General features: G+C 32.1%; 2 protein-coding genes and 1 non-coding gene across 3 annotated transcripts; all 3 read left to right on the top strand.

Annotated features, from left to right (window-relative positions):
* Positions 1-441: 441 nt before the first annotated feature.
* Positions 442-5,479, top strand: LOC137820657 (uncharacterized). Its single transcript, XM_068624844.1, has 7 exons — positions 442-998; positions 2,012-2,349; positions 2,470-2,622; positions 3,424-3,516; positions 3,717-3,775; positions 4,770-4,863; positions 5,075-5,479. The coding sequence occupies exons 1-7, from the start codon at positions 596-598 to the stop codon at positions 5,294-5,296; spliced, it is 1,362 nt and encodes a 453-aa protein (XP_068480945.1). The 5' UTR covers positions 442-595; the 3' UTR covers positions 5,297-5,479.
* Positions 5,480-12,877: 7,398 nt separating this feature from the next.
* TRNAA-UGC (transfer RNA alanine (anticodon UGC)) lies at positions 12,878-12,950 on the top strand. Its single transcript has one exon. It is a non-coding gene; the product is annotated as a tRNA-Ala (tRNA).
* Positions 12,951-14,892: 1,942 nt separating this feature from the next.
* On the top strand, positions 14,893-17,209 carry LOC137828392 (cysteine protease RD19A-like). The gene is made up of 4 exons (XM_068634954.1): positions 14,893-15,421; positions 15,503-15,622; positions 16,486-16,732; positions 16,820-17,209. The coding sequence occupies exons 1-4, from the start codon at positions 14,981-14,983 to the stop codon at positions 17,095-17,097; spliced, it is 1,086 nt and encodes a 361-aa protein (XP_068491055.1). The 5' UTR covers positions 14,893-14,980; the 3' UTR covers positions 17,098-17,209.
* Positions 17,210-19,012: the final 1,803 nt, after the last annotated feature.

Raw genomic sequence — 19,012 nt, 5'->3', positions numbered from 1 at the left:
ATAATAATAAAAATAAATAGTAATTTATGTTTATAGATTCAACTTTTATGTTGTTGTAGGGTTTAATTTTTTATTTTCTTCATTCTTAAAAAAATAATTTTAAACTAAACATTTTAATTTTTTTTATTTTATTTTATAAAAACTCATTTCTTTATTCATTAATTATATTTCTAACTATTTTAAACATTAAAAATATTTATTTTTTAATTAATTCAAAATTAAAATTATCAAAAAATAAATAAATTATTATTTATTTATTTATTTTTGAAATGGTGCTAGATAGGGAAATAAAAAGTAAAAGGGTGTTAAATAAGAAAATAAAAATAAAAGGGTGTTAGATAGGAAAATAAAAAGAAAAGGGTGCTAGTTAGAAAAATAAAAGTCTAAATAGTGCTAGATAGGAAATTTCCCTTTTTTTTATATTAAAGTTGATAAAAAGGTAAGAAAAAAAAAATGCTAGTTTGGTTTGTTTGCCTTATCTAACAAACAACAGAATAGGAACCAGAAACGCGATGGCTCGGTTCCTCTGCGTTGCAAACACTGCGACACATACTTGGTTTTGCTGATCCTTCGTTTTCTCTCGCACACATCAAACATGGCTTGTTTGCAGCCTCCATGGTTCTCTTCGTTACGCGTCGCGTCCCCCGCAAAACTCGCAGGCCCGCCTTCAGCGTCTCTTAAGCCCGCCAGGCAGATGTGCTGGGCCGTGGGTCCCGACAACACTGAATCTTCTGAACCCTCACCCGAAGCCCGAACGGGCCCAGCTGATCCCGTGAAGCTTGCGTTCAGTAAGGCCGAAGCTTATAAAAAGTCCATAAAATCGAACCCCGGTTTGGGAACTACGCAAGGCGCTGCTGATGACGATTCGGTTAAAAAGGGAATCGTCGGTGGCGAGGGCCAAAAGGATTTGCCAGACGCCGTGAAGATTGCAATGGAGAAGGCCAAAAAGTACAAGCAGAACAAAGGTGTTGCTCTTAGCGAAACAACACAAACACAAGGTAATAATTAGTACTTGTTTTTGCTCATAATTTCATTAACGTGTTCGATTAATGTAATATTAATATAATTCTCAGTGATTAAGCCATGCTCCCCTTAAAACAATCATAACTCTAAGAGCCAAGAGTAAGAACGAGAAAATATATTAATAAGGAGAATTATTAGAACTATAAATATACAAATAAATGTTATATAGGAAAATAATATGTTAGAATCAATTTCTCATTATAATTTGTATTGATTTTACATTTTTTAATCAAAAATCTTGTTTTTCTTTTATTTTTCTCATTAATTATGGTAACTGTTTTGAAATTTATTGATCACAAGTTCAGGTTACTTTTGTTTCAAATAATGACTTACCATGTAATTTTTTTTATTGGATGTTTAAGATTTTATCTATTTAAAATAATGACGAATAAGAAAATTACTGACTATTTTCAATAATCATTTGATAATTTAATATCAAATGTTATATCTTGGATATTGGCATTGGCTGCAATTAAGATATACTTTGATTACAAGTTAGATATACTTTAATTTTGGTGAAAAAAGTAAAATATAGAATAGCTATGAATTTGTTAAACACGTTAAATCCTTTAAATTTTTATAAATCCTAATCAAAATGTTTTAAAAAATCATTACATTCTTACATAATTTTTTAAAATCTAGATGACATTTTATAAAAGTCTTTTCTTAAATCTCAACTGAATACTCTTATAAAAAAACTTATATACTTTTTGACTGCTATGGAAGGTTTTTCATCTAAAAGCTAATTTGATTTTAACTGATAAAAAAGTTTATTTAGTTTTAAAATATTTTTCTCTTACGAGTACTTGTAGAGAAACTGATACTTTAGAAACAAACCTGAGGGCACTTGTGTGACAGATATTTGTTGATATCTTCCATCTTACTAGGACTTCCATTGATTTTTCTTTAGTAATGTATAACGAGAAGGTATATATCTGTACTTCAATATGCATGCAGTGCTAAAATGGGTGTTTGGATTCGATTTTAGGATCCTTGGGAGGGAGTGAGAGGAGTTCAGGGGAAAATGTTATAGACGACAAAGTTGGTAGGAAGGGAGAACTTTCAGTTTCAAGGATGGATTTTGTGGGGCTTGACTTTGCAGATAAGAAGAAGACTAGGGGATTGCCACCTGGGTTAGTTCCTATTTCAGACCCCTTCTTTGATGATGACTTGCCTGAGGTGGAGCTTATTGTTGGAGACACAAGCAAGTTTGATGATGCAACGGTTCCAGAACCTGAACAGACTAAGGAAGACGAGGATGAACTTTACAAGCCAAAAGTTTCTACCTGGGGTGTCTTTCCTAGACCGGCCAATATTTCAAAAACTGTATGGTATTTAGTGTTTGTCAAATGGTCCGGCCTAATGAATCCAATTTTGTCCACTTGTTTATGATTCCCCTTTATCCTTTACCCCCACTTTTTACACTTTCTTTCTGGGCATTTTCAGTTTGGTGGTGGGAGAGTTATACGTCCAGGGGAGGTTCTAGAGACTGAAGAAGAAAAGGCTGTTAAAGAAGCTCGCACAAAGCAGCTACTTGCTGCCTACAAAAAGAAATATGGATTGAATATTGATCCAAAGCTAAAATCTGAGTGTGAGGAGGTACGCATATATAGCTATATCCCAAAATATTACTGCTATTATTTCCTTCTTTTAATATTCTTTTTGTAATATTTGTATTGACTGTTGATTATCATTAACAATTGATTGCTATGACCAATATAAAAAATAATAATACGGCTCAAGCTGCTTCGGTTTCTTGGCTTATTCAAATCATGGACCTAACTTGGTTTGATAGAATATGATAGATTGACATTCAACTTATATGTTCTTCCTAAAATGTTTCAAAATGCATTCAGTGGTAATAAACTAAATTTAGAGCCTTTTAACCGTTTTCAGTTCAAAGCAATTATACTTACAAGAAAATAAAATAAGTAATTTCAAAACTGATGATTTCGAGCAAACAAACTTTTTAATCCTTTTTGCCTGCTCATATCAAATAAATTAATCTAGCAACATCAAAATACCATTTTGGGATTGAAATGATTTAAGCTTAACCTTTATATTGACGGACATGTTAATAGTCTCTTGGATTTCCTCCTGGTTGGTAAATTCAATCTTCACTGGTTATAGCAAGGAAGCCTTCAGTTCAGTATTGTGATTGACTGATTGGGGGCAAGGGGTTGGGCAGATATATAAGATGAGAACCAGGATTGGCAGATTGAACATCAGCATGCACAAACTTTTTTAATCCTTTAGCTAGGATATCTTAAATTCTAAATGCTTGTCTATTTAGATGGTTATCTTTTTAATTTAATTTGTTATTGCCTCTTCTTTAGTTGATTATCTTTTGCTTGATAATCCCAGCCTACATACTTTCTAAACTGCATGTGATATTTATAGTTATTGAAGGATGGTGACTTGTTAATGAATGACGGAAAGCTGAATGAAGCATCGTCCTGCTATGAGAAGGTCATGGATAAATTAACCTTCGAGGTAAATGTTTTAATAAAGCTAATATCATCCCTTTGAAAACCAGCTAAATAAATGCTTGATGAAGGTGAAAATGGGGACCAGCGGAAGATGCTCTTTTCTTTTCTATTTTTTGAACTTTTAAATGTAATAACCTATACTCTAGCAGGGAAACTAAGGGAAAAAAATTGGAGGAATATATGAGATTAATCATGTCTTTGCAGAGTGAACTCCATGGATTAGCTGCTTTGCAGTGGTCGATTTGTCAAGACTCCCTCAGTAGGTATGTTCAGAAATTTCACATACTTAAACTTCTAATGGAAACTGCCAAATTGTGTTCTGCATAGAATTGATGACACACTAGCATTGAATTTGCATGTGCAAGGTTGTAACTTCAACTTGTGTTGTGTGTTCGTGTTGATGACTGTTTCTTATTCAAAATCATGCATTTTGTTTGTTGGTGTATGTTTAACTTGAAAGGATGAACAATTAAGTGGTTCTGAAAATAGTGTCATAGTATTGTGTCAAATTGGTTTATCGTGTATTGCCTTGTAGTCTCCAATATTCCTCAATTCATAAATTTGGACCCTCAAAAGAAGTTTTATTTCCATTTCTTGATGATGTCATCATCACCCAATCATACTGTATAATCTTAGGCTGTTGATGCGAAGTGATGAAGTAGGCCCCTTCCCCTCCCCAAAATTCATAATGTTGGAAATACAGGATATGACTCTAGAAGTCAACTCTAATTAAAGTGTTGGTTGGTTCCCGTGGCTGAGATGGCTCAGTCTTTGTTGAAGTTCTTTATGGAAACAGGGGTCTTTGCCATTGAAGTGGTCAAATTTAAGCCGCATTCACAATCAGGGTTCCGATGTCAATTTTGTTGCCTGATGCAAAGGGCAAGATAAACACTAGTTCATAGTGAAATAACATCTTCATATCTAGAGGGTCGCTTTAACTATTTAACTGTTCCAAAAGTGAAGTTGCAATCAGTGGGGAAAATATGGGAATGAAATCCTTGTCAGTTGCCACTGCAGCATATGAAACCGAGCTAATTTTGATTGAGACCTTGTTTTTCTTGAGAATGAGCTGTATGTTTTTATTGCCATACCCTGTAGTCTTAGTGAACATTTAGATTATAGGTTAGTTAGTCTGGTACAACTGGGACTTTGTGTAGGAATAACTACAGCCTGTAGACTAGAAAGTGGTGGTGTTTATTATTAACTGACCAGTTTTTCTTTTTTCAAGAGTTCCTTACATATTTTGATTATTGACAGGTCCAATGAGGCTCGAAGTATGTACGAGAAGCTTCGTTCTCACCCAAGTCCTAAAGTAAGCAAGAAAGCAAGACAGTTCATGTACAGTTTTCAGGTAATTTCTGGTGTGATGAGCAATGTGTTTTGTCTTTCCAAAATATAATATTCTACATAACAGTTCAACCTGAATTTTAAAGAACTGTACTTTGTTTAGTGTCTAAAACATTTCTCTATGATGTTTCCTACACACATCATGGAAAAGAAGACATACATTTAATTATTTCTTTTTATCTTTTGCATTCATGGGTTATTACAAACTCTGGCAGGCTATGGAAATGATGAAAGTGACAACAAGATCTCCATTTCATTTAAAGAACACAGGCTACCAGAATTATTTTGATGCATTTGTAGAGAAAAAATCTAACTACCCCCAAGAAGATGATGGCCTGGTTCAAGAAAGTGCAATGAATCAGGTTTTGCCGTATATTTTTTTTCTTGTTTCTCCCATTTTTATTGTATTATTTGTTGCTCTTCGGAAAGGAATATAAATAATTCGCTTTCTTTTGTTTAGTTTGTATAGTGTCCCATTTGTTTTACTTCATTTTATTATTACATGTCAATGATCAAATCCTATACACAGAAGAGAACTCTTCCAATCTGGACTACTTCATTCGATTTTGCTGCAAAATTATTATTAACCTCTACCATTGTAAATGTAAGAATTGTGCAAATACCTTGCTCTCTATCTCTCTCCTTAATATTGTAAGAAAGGATAGTGACCCTCTTAATTGGCTAGTTTTGTTTTATGCATAGAATTCTTTTGCCAGCATTTTACTTCTTTCAGAGGAAAAATTGCAGAGAGAGAGAGAGAGAGAGAGATCAACAAAAAAAACACACTCCAAGTATGCAATTTTCAGTTTTTTAGAACTACTATCCTTAATTAATACTTACTAATTTTTAAAATGATAATTTTGTAAGTGCTGAAACTGCAAACACATGTTACTGTTCATAATCTCTTCAAGGAAATAGGAAAAGAACAAAGAGTAGTTTTTTTATTAAAATTTTTATATTTAGTATTATTAATGTTTTTCTATTATATTTTTTTATAACATTTTGTATATTATTTGCTTGACCTAATTTCTGGATTAAATGGTTAAGAAAATTCTTCTATTTTTTGGTTGCTGAAAATATTCTTTACTACTAATAAAACTGTTAATTCTAATATTTTATGATTTTATAAATAAAATACATTCTAAATTATTATTAAATTAAAAAATTAAAATTGGAAATCAATAAGCTTACAATCAATGAACATTTAGCTAATATTTTGCGCATTTCATGATTACTTACAAAGTTAATTGAAGTTTTTAATGTTAATTATAAATAAATGTAGACACAAATTTAATTCAATTAAATAAGAAATAAATAATTTGATTTGATGCACAAGTTAAAATGATGTTTGTCCTAGAAGAGGAAAGTGAGTCCTTAAATAAAATAAGAAACTAACTAAATAGGTTCTTTAAATTAATGACTTTAAGGTTTTGAATTGAAGTAATCTTATAACTTTCTTATATAAATGGTTTCATTGGTGTTAAATCACCTCCAACATTTTTTCATATAAAAAACTCACGAGTATAATTACATAGAAGCAGTATACATAGATTCACATCTACTTCTCAAAATCATTATTACTTGTTAGTGGAAACATATACACTAAAGTAAATGAGTGTTGATATTTGTTTATAACAATTTTTTTTAATCATAATCATTAAAAAATATAATTAATTTATAAAAAATTATTATAAAATAAATAATATTTATAATTTTATTATAGGTAATTAATTGACTTTAAAAAAAGTTATAAAACCTAAAAGATAAAATAATAAAATAAATTATATTAATAAAATAAAATTAGTAATAAATTACATAAGTTACACATAATTGTCTTTATTACATTGTGATTAAGTTGGGTAGGGTATGCAAAGACGGATGTTCGAGGATGCTTTGAGTTTGATTTAGAAGATATGCATGGAAAAGGAGGTAAGTATAGACATGAATACATTGAAATCACTCCCTCCATCACATGTAGAGAAAGTAACTGAAAGTCAAGTAGGCAATTGTGCATTTCCGCTTTTGCCCCAACTTTCATTTGTGCATGGGAACATGGTCCTCATTCTAAGATGGTTATAAGTAAGTGTGGAAGGTGCATGAAGGTGTATTGTACAACCGACTCCATTTCTAGAGCTCAATAAACAATCTTGAAGACATACAAAGTCACTAAAGCGTACATCATTGAAGCCAATAATTGATTACGTGTTTCAGATAATGGATTATACATGTATCTTTCGTATATAGTCGATTATCCCTTAAAAACATCATCAAGCATAATCAATTATGACTGAAAAATTAAGTCAATTATGGCTTAAAAACATCATCAAGCATAATTAGTTATAGTTGAAAAATATGGAATAATCTATTATGGCTTAAAAACACATCAAGCATAATCGATTATGGGTGAAAAAACAAGAGATACTCACCTATGGTTTGAAAACATCATTAAGCATAATCGAATATGGTTGAAAAGGTAAGGGATGACCTATTATGGCTTAAAAATATCATCAAGCATAATCAATTATCCCAAATTCGTAATTGATTATTTGCGTGGTTTTTGTTTTATGTTATGATTTCATGAAGTTAACTTGGTTTTTTGGAGTGTACAAGTGATAAGAACATATTTGTAGTGTTCATAATGGTTCATTACGCGTTTTCTTAGCATGAAATGGTGTATTGTGGTTTGCATGGTTAACTACTAGTGGTGGTGTGGTTAGTAGTTGGTGGTGGTATGTTTAGCTGCTAATGATGGTGTGCAAAGAATATAAGGCAAAAATATTTTATATTACATTATTCAAATATTTTTAAAGACAAAAGTAAATTTAAAAGCTTACATTTTAAATTAGTGCAAATTTACTTATTGAAATTCTCACACATCCTTCGTCCAAACAAAACATTAATAAATATATACTAGCTTAACTTTTTGACTTATAAAAATTATAAACACTTATTAATATGTTTTTAGTATTTTTTATGCATGAGAATTAAAAAAAAACATTCTTAGGCGGAGTGTTATATATTTTTAGTATAAATATTAGCGTGAAAGCCAAACTGATTTGTTTTTTAAAATTAAAGTGATTTTAAATCAAATAAATGAAAGGTTGAAAAAGTATATGGAAGGAAGGATTATCTTTCCCTATGACAATTGACTAAACTTTAAATATTCAATAAATAACGTCTATCTCGAATTTAACTTAAAATATATAAATTCAAAATATAAACTCTAAATATTCAATAAATAGTGTTCTATCTAGAAATTTGTATTCATGTTAGACCTTTTGATTTAAACGAAATTTGAATACTACCCAAAAGCATCTTCATTAACCTTATTTCAGATACTAAGTTTTTAATTTAAGATCATAATCAATAACTTAGAGAAAGCATTGGTTGGTGGTGTTTCGTTGCCTCATGATCATAAAAGATACAGTGATCATACCCCAATCAAGCATTACACTTTTTGTTTAGGGTGATTACTTACCATTTGATTTTTAAGTTTTAGCTTTTTTCTTCTTCTTTTTGTGGGCCATACCATAATTACCATTAATCATTCTTTGAATCTTTGAAGGAGCTGAGAGATTAGTTTGAGATCCTCTCTTTCATGCACCTACCTCCTGCTGAATATGTCTCTTAATTTAAATTAATTGTAAATTTCAAAGTATGAAATCACACTATTACTCTTGATTACTCTTATGGTTGTTTAATACAAGCTTCTAAAATTTTAAGCATTAGTGTTAATTATCATGAAGCATCACAATTTATTAATAGTTGAGAATTATAAGAAAATGTTATATTCATTCATTGCCAACTTCTGACATTTCATGTGATGTGAGTTGCACCATATGCTACAAGGAAGTAGGTATACTACAGATTGAAGAAAACGGGTTTTGGTAGAGCCATAATTCAAATTTAAGATCTTTACCATTGTATTAACACAGTGCTTTGAAATCTGTTTATGTAACACCATTAACATGCAATTGATTGAAAGCAAAAAACAGTTGAGGCTATTTTGGTGAACCAAAGGGCTGCTTTAATAGAACTTAATTGCCACTGAACAAAAGCATGGCAAAGTAGATAAAAATTGGATTGTCCTCATGGGACACCTAGAAAAGGCCTTCAAGGTTTTCTTCATCCAAATGAAAGATAGGGTAATTTAGTCATTCGAAGGCGAAGTTAAGGAATCAAATCAGCAACTATTTTATGCTTTAAATATACGAAACAAGTCACTAGCAAATGGAGAGTTCTGGTTCTGGTGTTACAAGCACCAAAACCCTGTGTTAGTAGGGATCACCATGAACTACTTGTATCAGCCTTGTTCAAATTCCATTACCTTCCCAACAACTGAGAGTAAGCAAGAAGGAAAAGGTCTGCAAACAAAGCAAATTAAACCAAGAGAGGGAATCTTTCTTGGTTTTTTGGGATATAGTCTCTTCTTTTTTTTTGCAATGTGAACTTCCTTTGTGGAAAACAAGAGCACAAGATTTTTTTCCTTGTGCTTGAATTCCACCACAGAAAGGAATACTTATTTTGATTCCAAATCTCCTGTTATTATGTATGTGGTTTTCTGTTGAATATGGTTCAAAGAATTGTTGTAGGAAAGCTTGGTATCCAAGCTGATGATGTCAAATATGACAAGTGCTTTGCAAAGTCGAAGCCATCTTCCTCTCAGCACCAAGATGGCCAAACTAGAAAAACTGATAAGATGAAGAAAATGATGAAGTCAAGGTCCTTTCAGCTTTCTGATTTTGACCCTTCTCATTCATCATCTTCAGAAAGGAGCTTATCCCAACCAAGAAAGTCACCAACTATTGCAGCATCCCCTCAACAGCAAAAGGCTTTGGTCAGAAGGTCACCCAACTACATGAAGCCTACCAGCAGTTCAAAAGCAAAAAAAGAGCTTTTGTCGGTTAGTCATCCTCATACTCAATCTAGTTCAGATGGTAAGAGTCTAAAACAAAAGTGTATGAGAAATTCAAAAACTAGTTTCGTTTCTTGCAAAGAACCTGCAAAAACTTTGTCTGGATCGTGTAGTTTGAATTCAGTGAGGACATTAACCAAGAGTCCTGGTTTTAACCCTTGTAATGCTTGTTCAAAAAAATTCACATCAGCGGTTCTGTTCGAAGATGTGAATGCACCAGAGAGGGCTACCTGCTCTTCAACTTTGAAAGACTATAACTTTCCCGAGTACCTCACGCTTCACCCCGGGGGAACTGAGTCTGAGGGAGTTTCAGTCATGAAGGTTTGCCCATATACATGCTGTTCTCTTAATGGCCATGATCATGCTCCTTTGCCTCCATTGAAGAACTTCATGTCAGCAAGGAGGCATCTTTTGGAGACTCAGAAGAAGAATATGAAGCTGGAAATTGAGGTCCCTCAAAGTTGGAATGTGCCCCGCTGTGATACAAAACAAGACTCTGATATTGAGCAGATCGTCTTTCATGAAAAACCTGCATGTGATGAAGCTGCTACTGGTAATCCAGCAATCTCTCCCTTGGCACAAGAAATTGGTATGGATTTCTTTTTTGAAATGTATGCTAATGAAAGGGAAGGAGCTGACGAAGTGAGAAAATTCAACTCCGTCAAAGACCTTGAAAAACAAGAAGATATCAATTTTGCAAAGGATGAGAATGGCATTGCAGCAGAAGAGGATGGTGTCAAGCAAGTTACTCCAGGTGTGACTCATGATCTCCCAAAGCCTCAGATCAATTTTGAAGAGGATTTCAAAAACTACTTCACTGCTGATGCAACTGAAGTAGATAACAAAGGGAGCTTTCATCTTGGAGAAGATGTTAAAGATGCAGAGGAAAACCAACCAACTAGTTGGTTTCATGAAGAAACCTGTACAGGAAGCTACTGCAATGAGGCTAGATATGACGGGGAACACATGGAGGATATTGAATTGGATGAGTCCTATTCCACAAGTTGGGAGGAGGAACATTTCGGTGAATTCAGCTATGAAGACAATACTGATTCTTCCATCTGCTCAGGGGAGGAGATCAACTCAAAACTCAAGTCGATATCAGAGAGTTCGCATGATATATCTGAAATATGGTTAGATGACATCTTTAACAGCCATTATGCAGACATTATGGTTGAAGAGGTCAGACTCCAAGAACCCAAAGAAGAGAGGACAATCTGTTTTGAAGCAAAGCCTCATTACACTAATGTTGTTCTGGAAGACACAAGTGAAAGCATTCAAGAAACATACTATCCATCCAAAGCTATAAATCCTGAGTATGACGAATCTACTTTGACCGAGGAAGTATTTCAGCATCTAACAAATGGAAAAGATAGCAACAGAGAAAATGAGAAACATTTGGATTATGAGGTTGGTTGTGTCTCAGTGTTACAGGAGGAAGAGATAGTTAAAAATAGTGAAGGCCACTACAATAGTGAAAGTTGCAAGATTGATGAGAGCTGTGAAGACAAAGAAGCAAGCCTAGAGAATGACGATGATGAATTTAACCAGGAGCCCCTAACTCACATGTCTAAAGTGTCTGAAGAAAGCACCACGATTATTGTTCAGGAGCAAAAATTATCAGAGGAAAATAAAGTTAAAGGTAGTAAGTTGAAGAGCACAGGTGGTGAAGAGCAGCACACAAGCAAGAATTGGCAATGGGGAACTAAACGCAAGAGACCTGTGGAAGAGGACGAGAAAATGAGAAAGATCAACCCACCAAAGCCAAATTTCCTGCCCATTGTTTCTGAGCTAGAACCAGAGAAAGTTTATCTGAAGCACCAAATGATAGATGAAAGAAAAAATGCAGAGGAATGGATGCTTGATTTCGCACTCAGAAAAGCTGTCACGCAACTTGCTCCGGCAGGGAAAAGGAAGGTGTCATTGCTAGTTGAAGCTTTTGAAGCAGTAATGTCCATGCCCAAATGCGATGCTCATACAAGAAATGATTCACCTTTTGCTCGTGCAAAACCTATTAAAGCGTGTAGCTGATGTATGCATGCCACAAAGGTATAAACTGAGAGGTCTTTCTGATTCCTTATATCAAGTGTTATCTTGCACAGAAATCAAAGACACCAGGAACAAGCCAATCTCCACGACCAGGAGAATATGCAAGTACCTATTTCAACAGGTCCTATGCATCTGCTTTCTGAAGCTTGGAGAAAATTCAACCAACAAAGTTTTGTGGCTTTTACATGAATACTGAAACACAAGAACTGGACGTGGATTTGCTATATGAATTTGTTCTGTTAAGTTGTTTGATGCACTATTACTTTTGTTTATATTAAATTCAAATCACCCTCGAGATCTGTTAATGTATTTTATATCTGTCCAAAAAAATTGTGCTTTATATGATTTTGTTATATATTTTACTCATATTTCATCATCAGGAATTATAGAAGTACAAGTAATGAAGGATTGTGTTCAGTTAATAATTCCAATCAACTGTTGAGGTTTAGTTTACCAATGGAAGAATCTATGGCAGGTGAAAAATGAAAAATATAGTATGCTTTGTCATTGAGGCTTTGTAATTCAAATTGCAGTAAACTCGTACTTGCCGAGATCAAATTAAAAAAGGTAAAACTGCAAATTCATTTAAAAAAAAAAAAGCAAACTTAACAATTGCATCAATTGATCTGTTTTTGCAATTATAAAGTCGGAAAGTGTGTATATTGCAAGAAGCTTTTGTCATTCTATGCTGAAGTGTATTACATAAAATAGAGAGATAAACATTTATTTTGGTTCAGGCAAATGAATATCAATGGTGGGAGAAACACTAATCAGAGATTCAAGTTGTCCACGATAAATTATCAGTTGAGAGCCAAACCTGCTGTGTGATGGCTAACTTCTGAGTGTTTACTGTGTTCCAAAGCTTCTTCAGCAAACCTACCCTTCATCTGCTGCACTACACCCAAACTATAAGAGAAATAAGAACAATTACTCAACGTCGCCGCCATGAAATGAAGCTCGAAGAGAAACGACGAATAAGGTTTGGGTGTTTCTTCCGGCACCTCTTCATTTTTTCTTACTAAACATATAGCTTCGTAGAAATATAATTTCATCAGGGGATGTAGCTCAAATGGTAGAGCGCTCGCTTTGCATGCGAGAGGCACGGGGTTCGATCCCCCGCATCTCCAATTGTATGAGAGTTGTTTTCATTTTTTAAGTTTATTCTTTTCATTTTTTAAGTTTATTCTTTTATTTTCTGTAGAAATTATTGTTTTCATGTTAAAATGAATTTTTTTTAAGAGGGAATTATTATGAGTTATATAATTAAAAACATTATTATGACTTGACAGAGGAGAAAAATTGTTTAGGACAATATTTTTGTCTCAAAATAAATAAATAAATATCAAAAGTTTATATTTTGATTTTGACTCGAAACGTAGAAGCAAAATCTTTACGTTGTTTTAGTTTATACTTTTCATATTCATATTCTTATAACCAAGACATCGTGTAAACAAAGAATTATTTCGCTTAATTAACATGCTGCTTTTAAAATATATCTATAGGGGATTCCCCTAAATAACTATTTTTTATATATATAATTTTTTAAAATTTTATCTTTATATTAAAACGTTACGAAGCATTTTGGTTATTTTGTAACCGTTTTTTATATATATAATTTTTTTTAATTTTATCTTTATATTAAAACAGTTATCAAAAATATTTTGGTTATTTTATAATTTTGTAAATATTAAAATAATTATTATATAAACGTAGAATAGTTTTGAATTTAATTTTCTAAAATATATATCTATTTTTTCAGTTTTCTGTTGCTTTTCTTTTTGAATTTTTTATTCTCAAGATTACATCTTCAATTATATAATATTTAATTTATTAAGTTATTATTTTATTATTATAAATTTATAGTTAATTTTAATAAATATAAATATTTATATAACAATTATAAAAATTAAAAATGGATAGACATGCGCAAGTCACCTGTGTTAGTATATATAAAAGTTTTGGGTGATTCCCACATAAGAAATGTTTTATAAACCAAAAATATTTTTGGAATAAAAAATTTGAAGACAAAAAATTATTTTAAAATATTTTTTTTAAAGATATTATTTAACTTTTGAAATAATAAATTTAAAATTTGTAAAATATGTTTTGAAAAAGTATGTTCCAAAACATTTTGAAAAGAATAATTCAAAAGTTATTTTTGAAGAGGGTAAAATGATTTTTTCCCAAAGTGTTAGGGTGCAAGGAGGAATTTACTCGGTCCAGGAAGGAACACTTTTAAGGTTTTCGCCGTAGCTTTGTGCTTTGCTAACGAAAATGCTGAATTTGAGGGGCAAATTCTTCCTACACCCAACATTTTCCAACCTGCACCCAACACAATTTAAAAAATTCCAAAAATAACCTTTGATCCGGAAATAAAAATCCGAAATAGAAAATAATACATTCCGGAAAAATATATCCGGAAGAGTTTTTTGTGTTCCGGATATAAAAATCCAGAAATAAAAATCAAAAGTCCATTCCGGATAAGAAAATCCATAATATAAAAAATAATACATTAAGGATATTTTTGTCTTTTCCATTGAAATTGGGTGCAATGATATGGTGCAGGAAGCAATTGCCATTTTGAGGGAGGATAATTATTTTTGGGTTAGGAGTAAGGTTATTTCTTCCTACACCCCTATATTCTTTGAAATATTATATTTTTTCTTAATAGTTTTGGATGATTCTGAACTAGAAGTTCTTAAGTAAAATGTAAAATGTATTTTTGGAATAGTGATTCAGTAAACAAAGTGTGTTTCTGGAATAAGAAATCCAGAAAAAGAAAAACTATTTTAGAATATTTTCGGAACACAATTTTTTAATTTCCGAAAATCAAGTCATTTTTAAAAGGAGTAAATGGTCTTTTCCTAAAGTAATGGGGGTGCAGGAAGCCATTTGTTGGGGTGCAGGGAAAAACATCCTAGGACTAATTGAAAAGGCCCAATTGAAGTTTGGACTAATTAAGCCCAAATAATGTTATTGGGCTTTTGGGTGAAAGACAGCGGAGGTTAGTTGTGTGTCGCGTAGGGATTGGGTGTTACGTATTAAAGCTTACCTGTCTCCTAAGCAATCGCAAGTTGGGTTCTTATTCTTAGCATGACCGTTACGTTATAAAAACTAACTCCGAAACTCATACTTTCCACACTCAAATTATTCAAACATGAATCGGATTCTTATCATCTTCGCTGTTGTGTTCTCCGTCGTCGTTTTTGTGGCGGCGGCCTCGTCGGATGGCGGCGAGGACTCCATGATCCGCCAGGTGGTGGACGGCGTCCGGCTCGGAGCAGAAGAGCACTTTTTGGAGTTCAAGAGCAGGTTCGGGAAGGCGTACGCTACCCCGGAGGAGCACGATTACAGATTCACGGTGTTCAAGGCTAACTTGCGCCGCGCTCGGCGCCACCAGAGCCTGGACCCTTCCGCGGTTCACGGAGTGACGCGGTTCTCCGACCTTACGCCGTCGGAGTTCCGAAATAAGGTTTTGGGCCTGAGAGGTGTGAGGTTGCCCTCCGATGCGAATAAGGCTCCCATTCTCCCCACTGATGATATTCCGAGTGATTTTGATTGGAGAGATCACGGTGCAGTTACCCCTGTCAAGAATCAGGTACCAATAGTAATAACATGATGATATGATTTTTGAATGTTTGCTTTGGAATATTTGATTTTGACTGGTTGGTGAAATTAGGGTTCATGCGGTTCGTGTTGGAGCTTCAGCACTACTGGGGCTCTCGAAGGGGCTCACTTTCTGGCAACAGGGGAACTTGTCAGTCTTAGTGAACAGCAGCTTGTTGATTGTGATCACGAGGTTTGTTTCCTTTCTTTCTTTGGCCATTTATCTTCTTGCTAACAACTTTTAACTCTTTGTTTGTTCATGCAATATTTTATTATTTTTATTGCTTGATATGGTGTAATTTTTTTCTCAGTGCAAGAGACTTCATGTCCTCTGTAGTTAGGAAACTAACTGTTCTGGAAAAATGATAAACTTTACGACATGACGAAGAAGCATATGCGTTTTTACTAAGCATGTATTCGGGTTGTTGTTTTCAGTTGTTTGTTCTTTTGGGGTAGTTCGAGGGCATGTCACTATATATTGTGCTGAGTTTGAGAGGTGAAATTTGGTATTGGGGTATTTATTTAGTCTTGAGATATAATTTGGCTTTACCATTAAGGTGCCTTTTCTAAACTTAGTTCCTCCATGCTTATTGATGGAAAAATTTAGTCCACCATAATTCTTTTATGGACTGCCAATAAGAGAAAAATTCCGGAAGGTGATATTTTTAGAGGTTAAAATACACTTATTTCATTCATATATGTTCTAATGTATATCCTCCACTTTAAAAGATGTTGAATCTAAAAAGGTTCATATCATTGATCATTTTAATTTCTAACATCTTTTTAATAGGTATGTGTGTACAACGAAGATGCCTTACTTATCCTATGTTTGGAACCTTCAATTTTAGACATGACTTTGAAATCGAATTAAATAATTTTCTATAAATACTCTCTCACAATATAGTCAATGAATAGAAGTCTTAAATTAATCACTGTAAACAAGTTTGGTATATGTTAATAATTAATTTTATTGATTCAAACAAAGGAGGGAGAAATATTACTAATTACCAATCGTTTCCTTCATCTTCTCTAAGTTGGATCCATTTCAATGTGCAGTGTGATCCAGAGGAACAAGGTTCTTGCGACTCTGGGTGCAATGGTGGATTGATGAATAGTGCTTTTGAGTACATCCTAAAATCTGGTGGGGTCATGCGCGAGGAAGACTATCCTTATTCTGGTACTGATAGAGGGACCTGTAATTTTGACAAAGCAAAGGTTGCAGCATCAGTAGCAAACTTCAGTGTCATCTCACTTGATGAAGACCAAATTGCTGCAAATCTGGTGAAAAACGGCCCTCTTGCAGGTGAGAAAGAACTCTGTTTTGGAGCCCTTTTTATTTAACTACCAATATGATAACTGATATTTTGACTTTGAATTGGCACAAACACAGTGGCCATCAATGCAGTATTTATGCAGACATACATGCATGGAGTATCATGCCCATACATATGCTCAAGAAGGCTGGATCATGGAGTTTTACTGGTGGGATATGGATCTGGTGCCTATGCACCCATTCGGATGAAGGAGAAGCCCTATTGGATCATTAAAAACTCATGGGGAGAGAATTGGGGAGAAAATGGATACTACAAGATTTGTCGGGGGCGAAATATCTGTGGAGTAGATTCCATGGTTTCAACTGTGGCTGCAGTTCATACAACTACTCATTAGGATGACAAAAACCCAGTGTTTGCTATCTCTTTATTTACTGTAAAAAGCGACTTATATATGATAACTTTTCTCTTTAACTATCTAAATTCAAACCTTAGACATATTAGTGCCATTATGATGACTTGTATCTAATTCATTATTTAGTAATAGAAAATTATATTTTCACATTTTCTATCAAATAAACACACAAATTTATTTTAATGATATAATAACATACATTAATTTTAAAATATTGATACAACTAGTTCCAAAAATGATAAATATTTTAGTAGTGTATTCCTGTTTTCTGATAAATATAATCTTTTATATCATATCAACTTAATATTTATATTTTAATTATTTTTAAATAGATATCAAATATATTTAACTATTATTAATTTTTATCAATTTAATGTACTTTACTATTAATATATTTATTAATTTTCAATTTACTACCGATAAAATAATATTTTAGGTTTATATTATAAAAGTTATATGCATTATACAAACGCATGTTATTCATACCCTTTCGATCATATAATCACCTCAAATCCATGTGGTAGTGATTTTGCTTTATTTTGGAATAGATTTGTCATGGATTAGTTAACTTAAATAAGACCAACTACTAAACACACAAATTTTTCCACTGATTCTTCAATCCACTCTTCGTTAGTGAACCCTAAATCCGGTTTATTATAATTTATATTACATCACCTTTTTCTTGTATGATATAATTCTTTTTCTTGTTGAATTTGTTAGCATTATGTTGTTAGGTTTTTCGCTGTGATTTGTTAACTTTAATACACAATTTCTCTCTAGACACTAATTAATACAAAAATCGTGCTAATAATTGACAATTTTAGTTCAAATGTTTGTAGACAAAATTGTGAGGCAGAGGATTTTGTTTAAAATTTGAACTTAAGGTTAATTAAAATTGTGTTTTAGCACTATTTTAATGTAAAATTTGTACAAGTTTTTCCCCTTAAATAACACATCTTGACTTTATACAACCAAGTTGGGGAAACTCATAAGGGTCAATCATCTTAAAATTCTCATCCACTTCATTAGCATTGGAAATGAGAGTTGATGCATATCATGAAAATCACGTGGTGACATGTTTTGTCTTATTCGAGTCCAACTTTTTCTACATTATCTAAAAGTGTTACCATTCACGTAATTTTTATGTTATCAATATCTGAAAAAAAGAAAATGGTATGTTTTCGACATTTTCAGAATAAAAATCGTGCTATGACGGAATTTATCAAATTCCATAAGAAAAATTTATCCACTTATATAATAAAACTAATCAATTGTATCATTTTAATAGAAAAGTCATTTTTTTAATATATGTTTGTGTAGTATAGATAAAGATAGGTTTTAACAAGATTTTTACACTCGACAATTTACCTAAATTTGCTAATGTTGTGAATAAAGTGAAGAAAATTGAATGTGTCAGAATATATTAGTTGGATGTGTGAGAAATATTTATTTAAGTATGTGAGTGATGTGATGGTTGTAAAGGTATTTTAATTTTTTTTTAATAGTATAAATTTTAAGATTATAAATTTATCTTTGTATATAAAATATAAAATATTAATTAATTTTGTGCTTATTTTAGTTAATTAAGTAATATAAATTTATAATTATAAATAAAAAATTAAATGAAAAAATTAATTTTAAATAAATAAAATATGCACAATTAATGATGATTTATATTAAATAAATAAAATTAATTTTAAATTAAATAAATAAAATTAATTTTAAATTAAATAAATAAAATTAATTTTAAATTAAATAAATAAAATTAATTATAAATAAAAAATTAAATAAATAAAATTAATTTTATAATTAATTTTTATTTTATTTTATTTTATTAGTCAAATTAGTGTATTTAGATAATTTTAATATTAGTTATGATTATTTAATTTGTATTATA

Source organism: Phaseolus vulgaris, chromosome 11, assembly GCF_000499845.2.
Source record: "Phaseolus vulgaris cultivar G19833 chromosome 11, P. vulgaris v2.0, whole genome shotgun sequence".
In the NCBI taxonomy this organism is placed as follows: domain Eukaryota; kingdom Viridiplantae; phylum Streptophyta; class Magnoliopsida; order Fabales; family Fabaceae; genus Phaseolus; species Phaseolus vulgaris.
The sequence above is the reverse complement of the archived record's forward strand: the minus strand, read 5'-3'. Positions and strand labels throughout refer to the sequence as shown.

Coding starts and splice junctions, on each gene's coding strand:
- LOC137820657 (XM_068624844.1), top strand. CDS start 596: ATGGCTTGTTTGCAGCCTCCATGGTTCTCTTCGTTACGCGTCGCGTCC. Junction 3,517..3,716: donor TGGATAAATTAACCTTCGAG/GTAAATGTTTTA, acceptor ATGTCTTTGCAG/AGTGAACTCCATGGATTAGC. Junction 4,864..5,074: donor AGTTCATGTACAGTTTTCAG/GTAATTTCTGGT, acceptor AAACTCTGGCAG/GCTATGGAAATGATGAAAGT.
- LOC137828392 (XM_068634954.1), top strand. CDS start 14,981: ATGAATCGGATTCTTATCATCTTCGCTGTTGTGTTCTCCGTCGTCGTT. Junction 15,623..16,485: donor TTGTTGATTGTGATCACGAG/GTTTGTTTCCTT, acceptor TTCAATGTGCAG/TGTGATCCAGAGGAACAAGG. Junction 16,733..16,819: donor GAAAAACGGCCCTCTTGCAG/GTGAGAAAGAAC, acceptor GCACAAACACAG/TGGCCATCAATGCAGTATTT.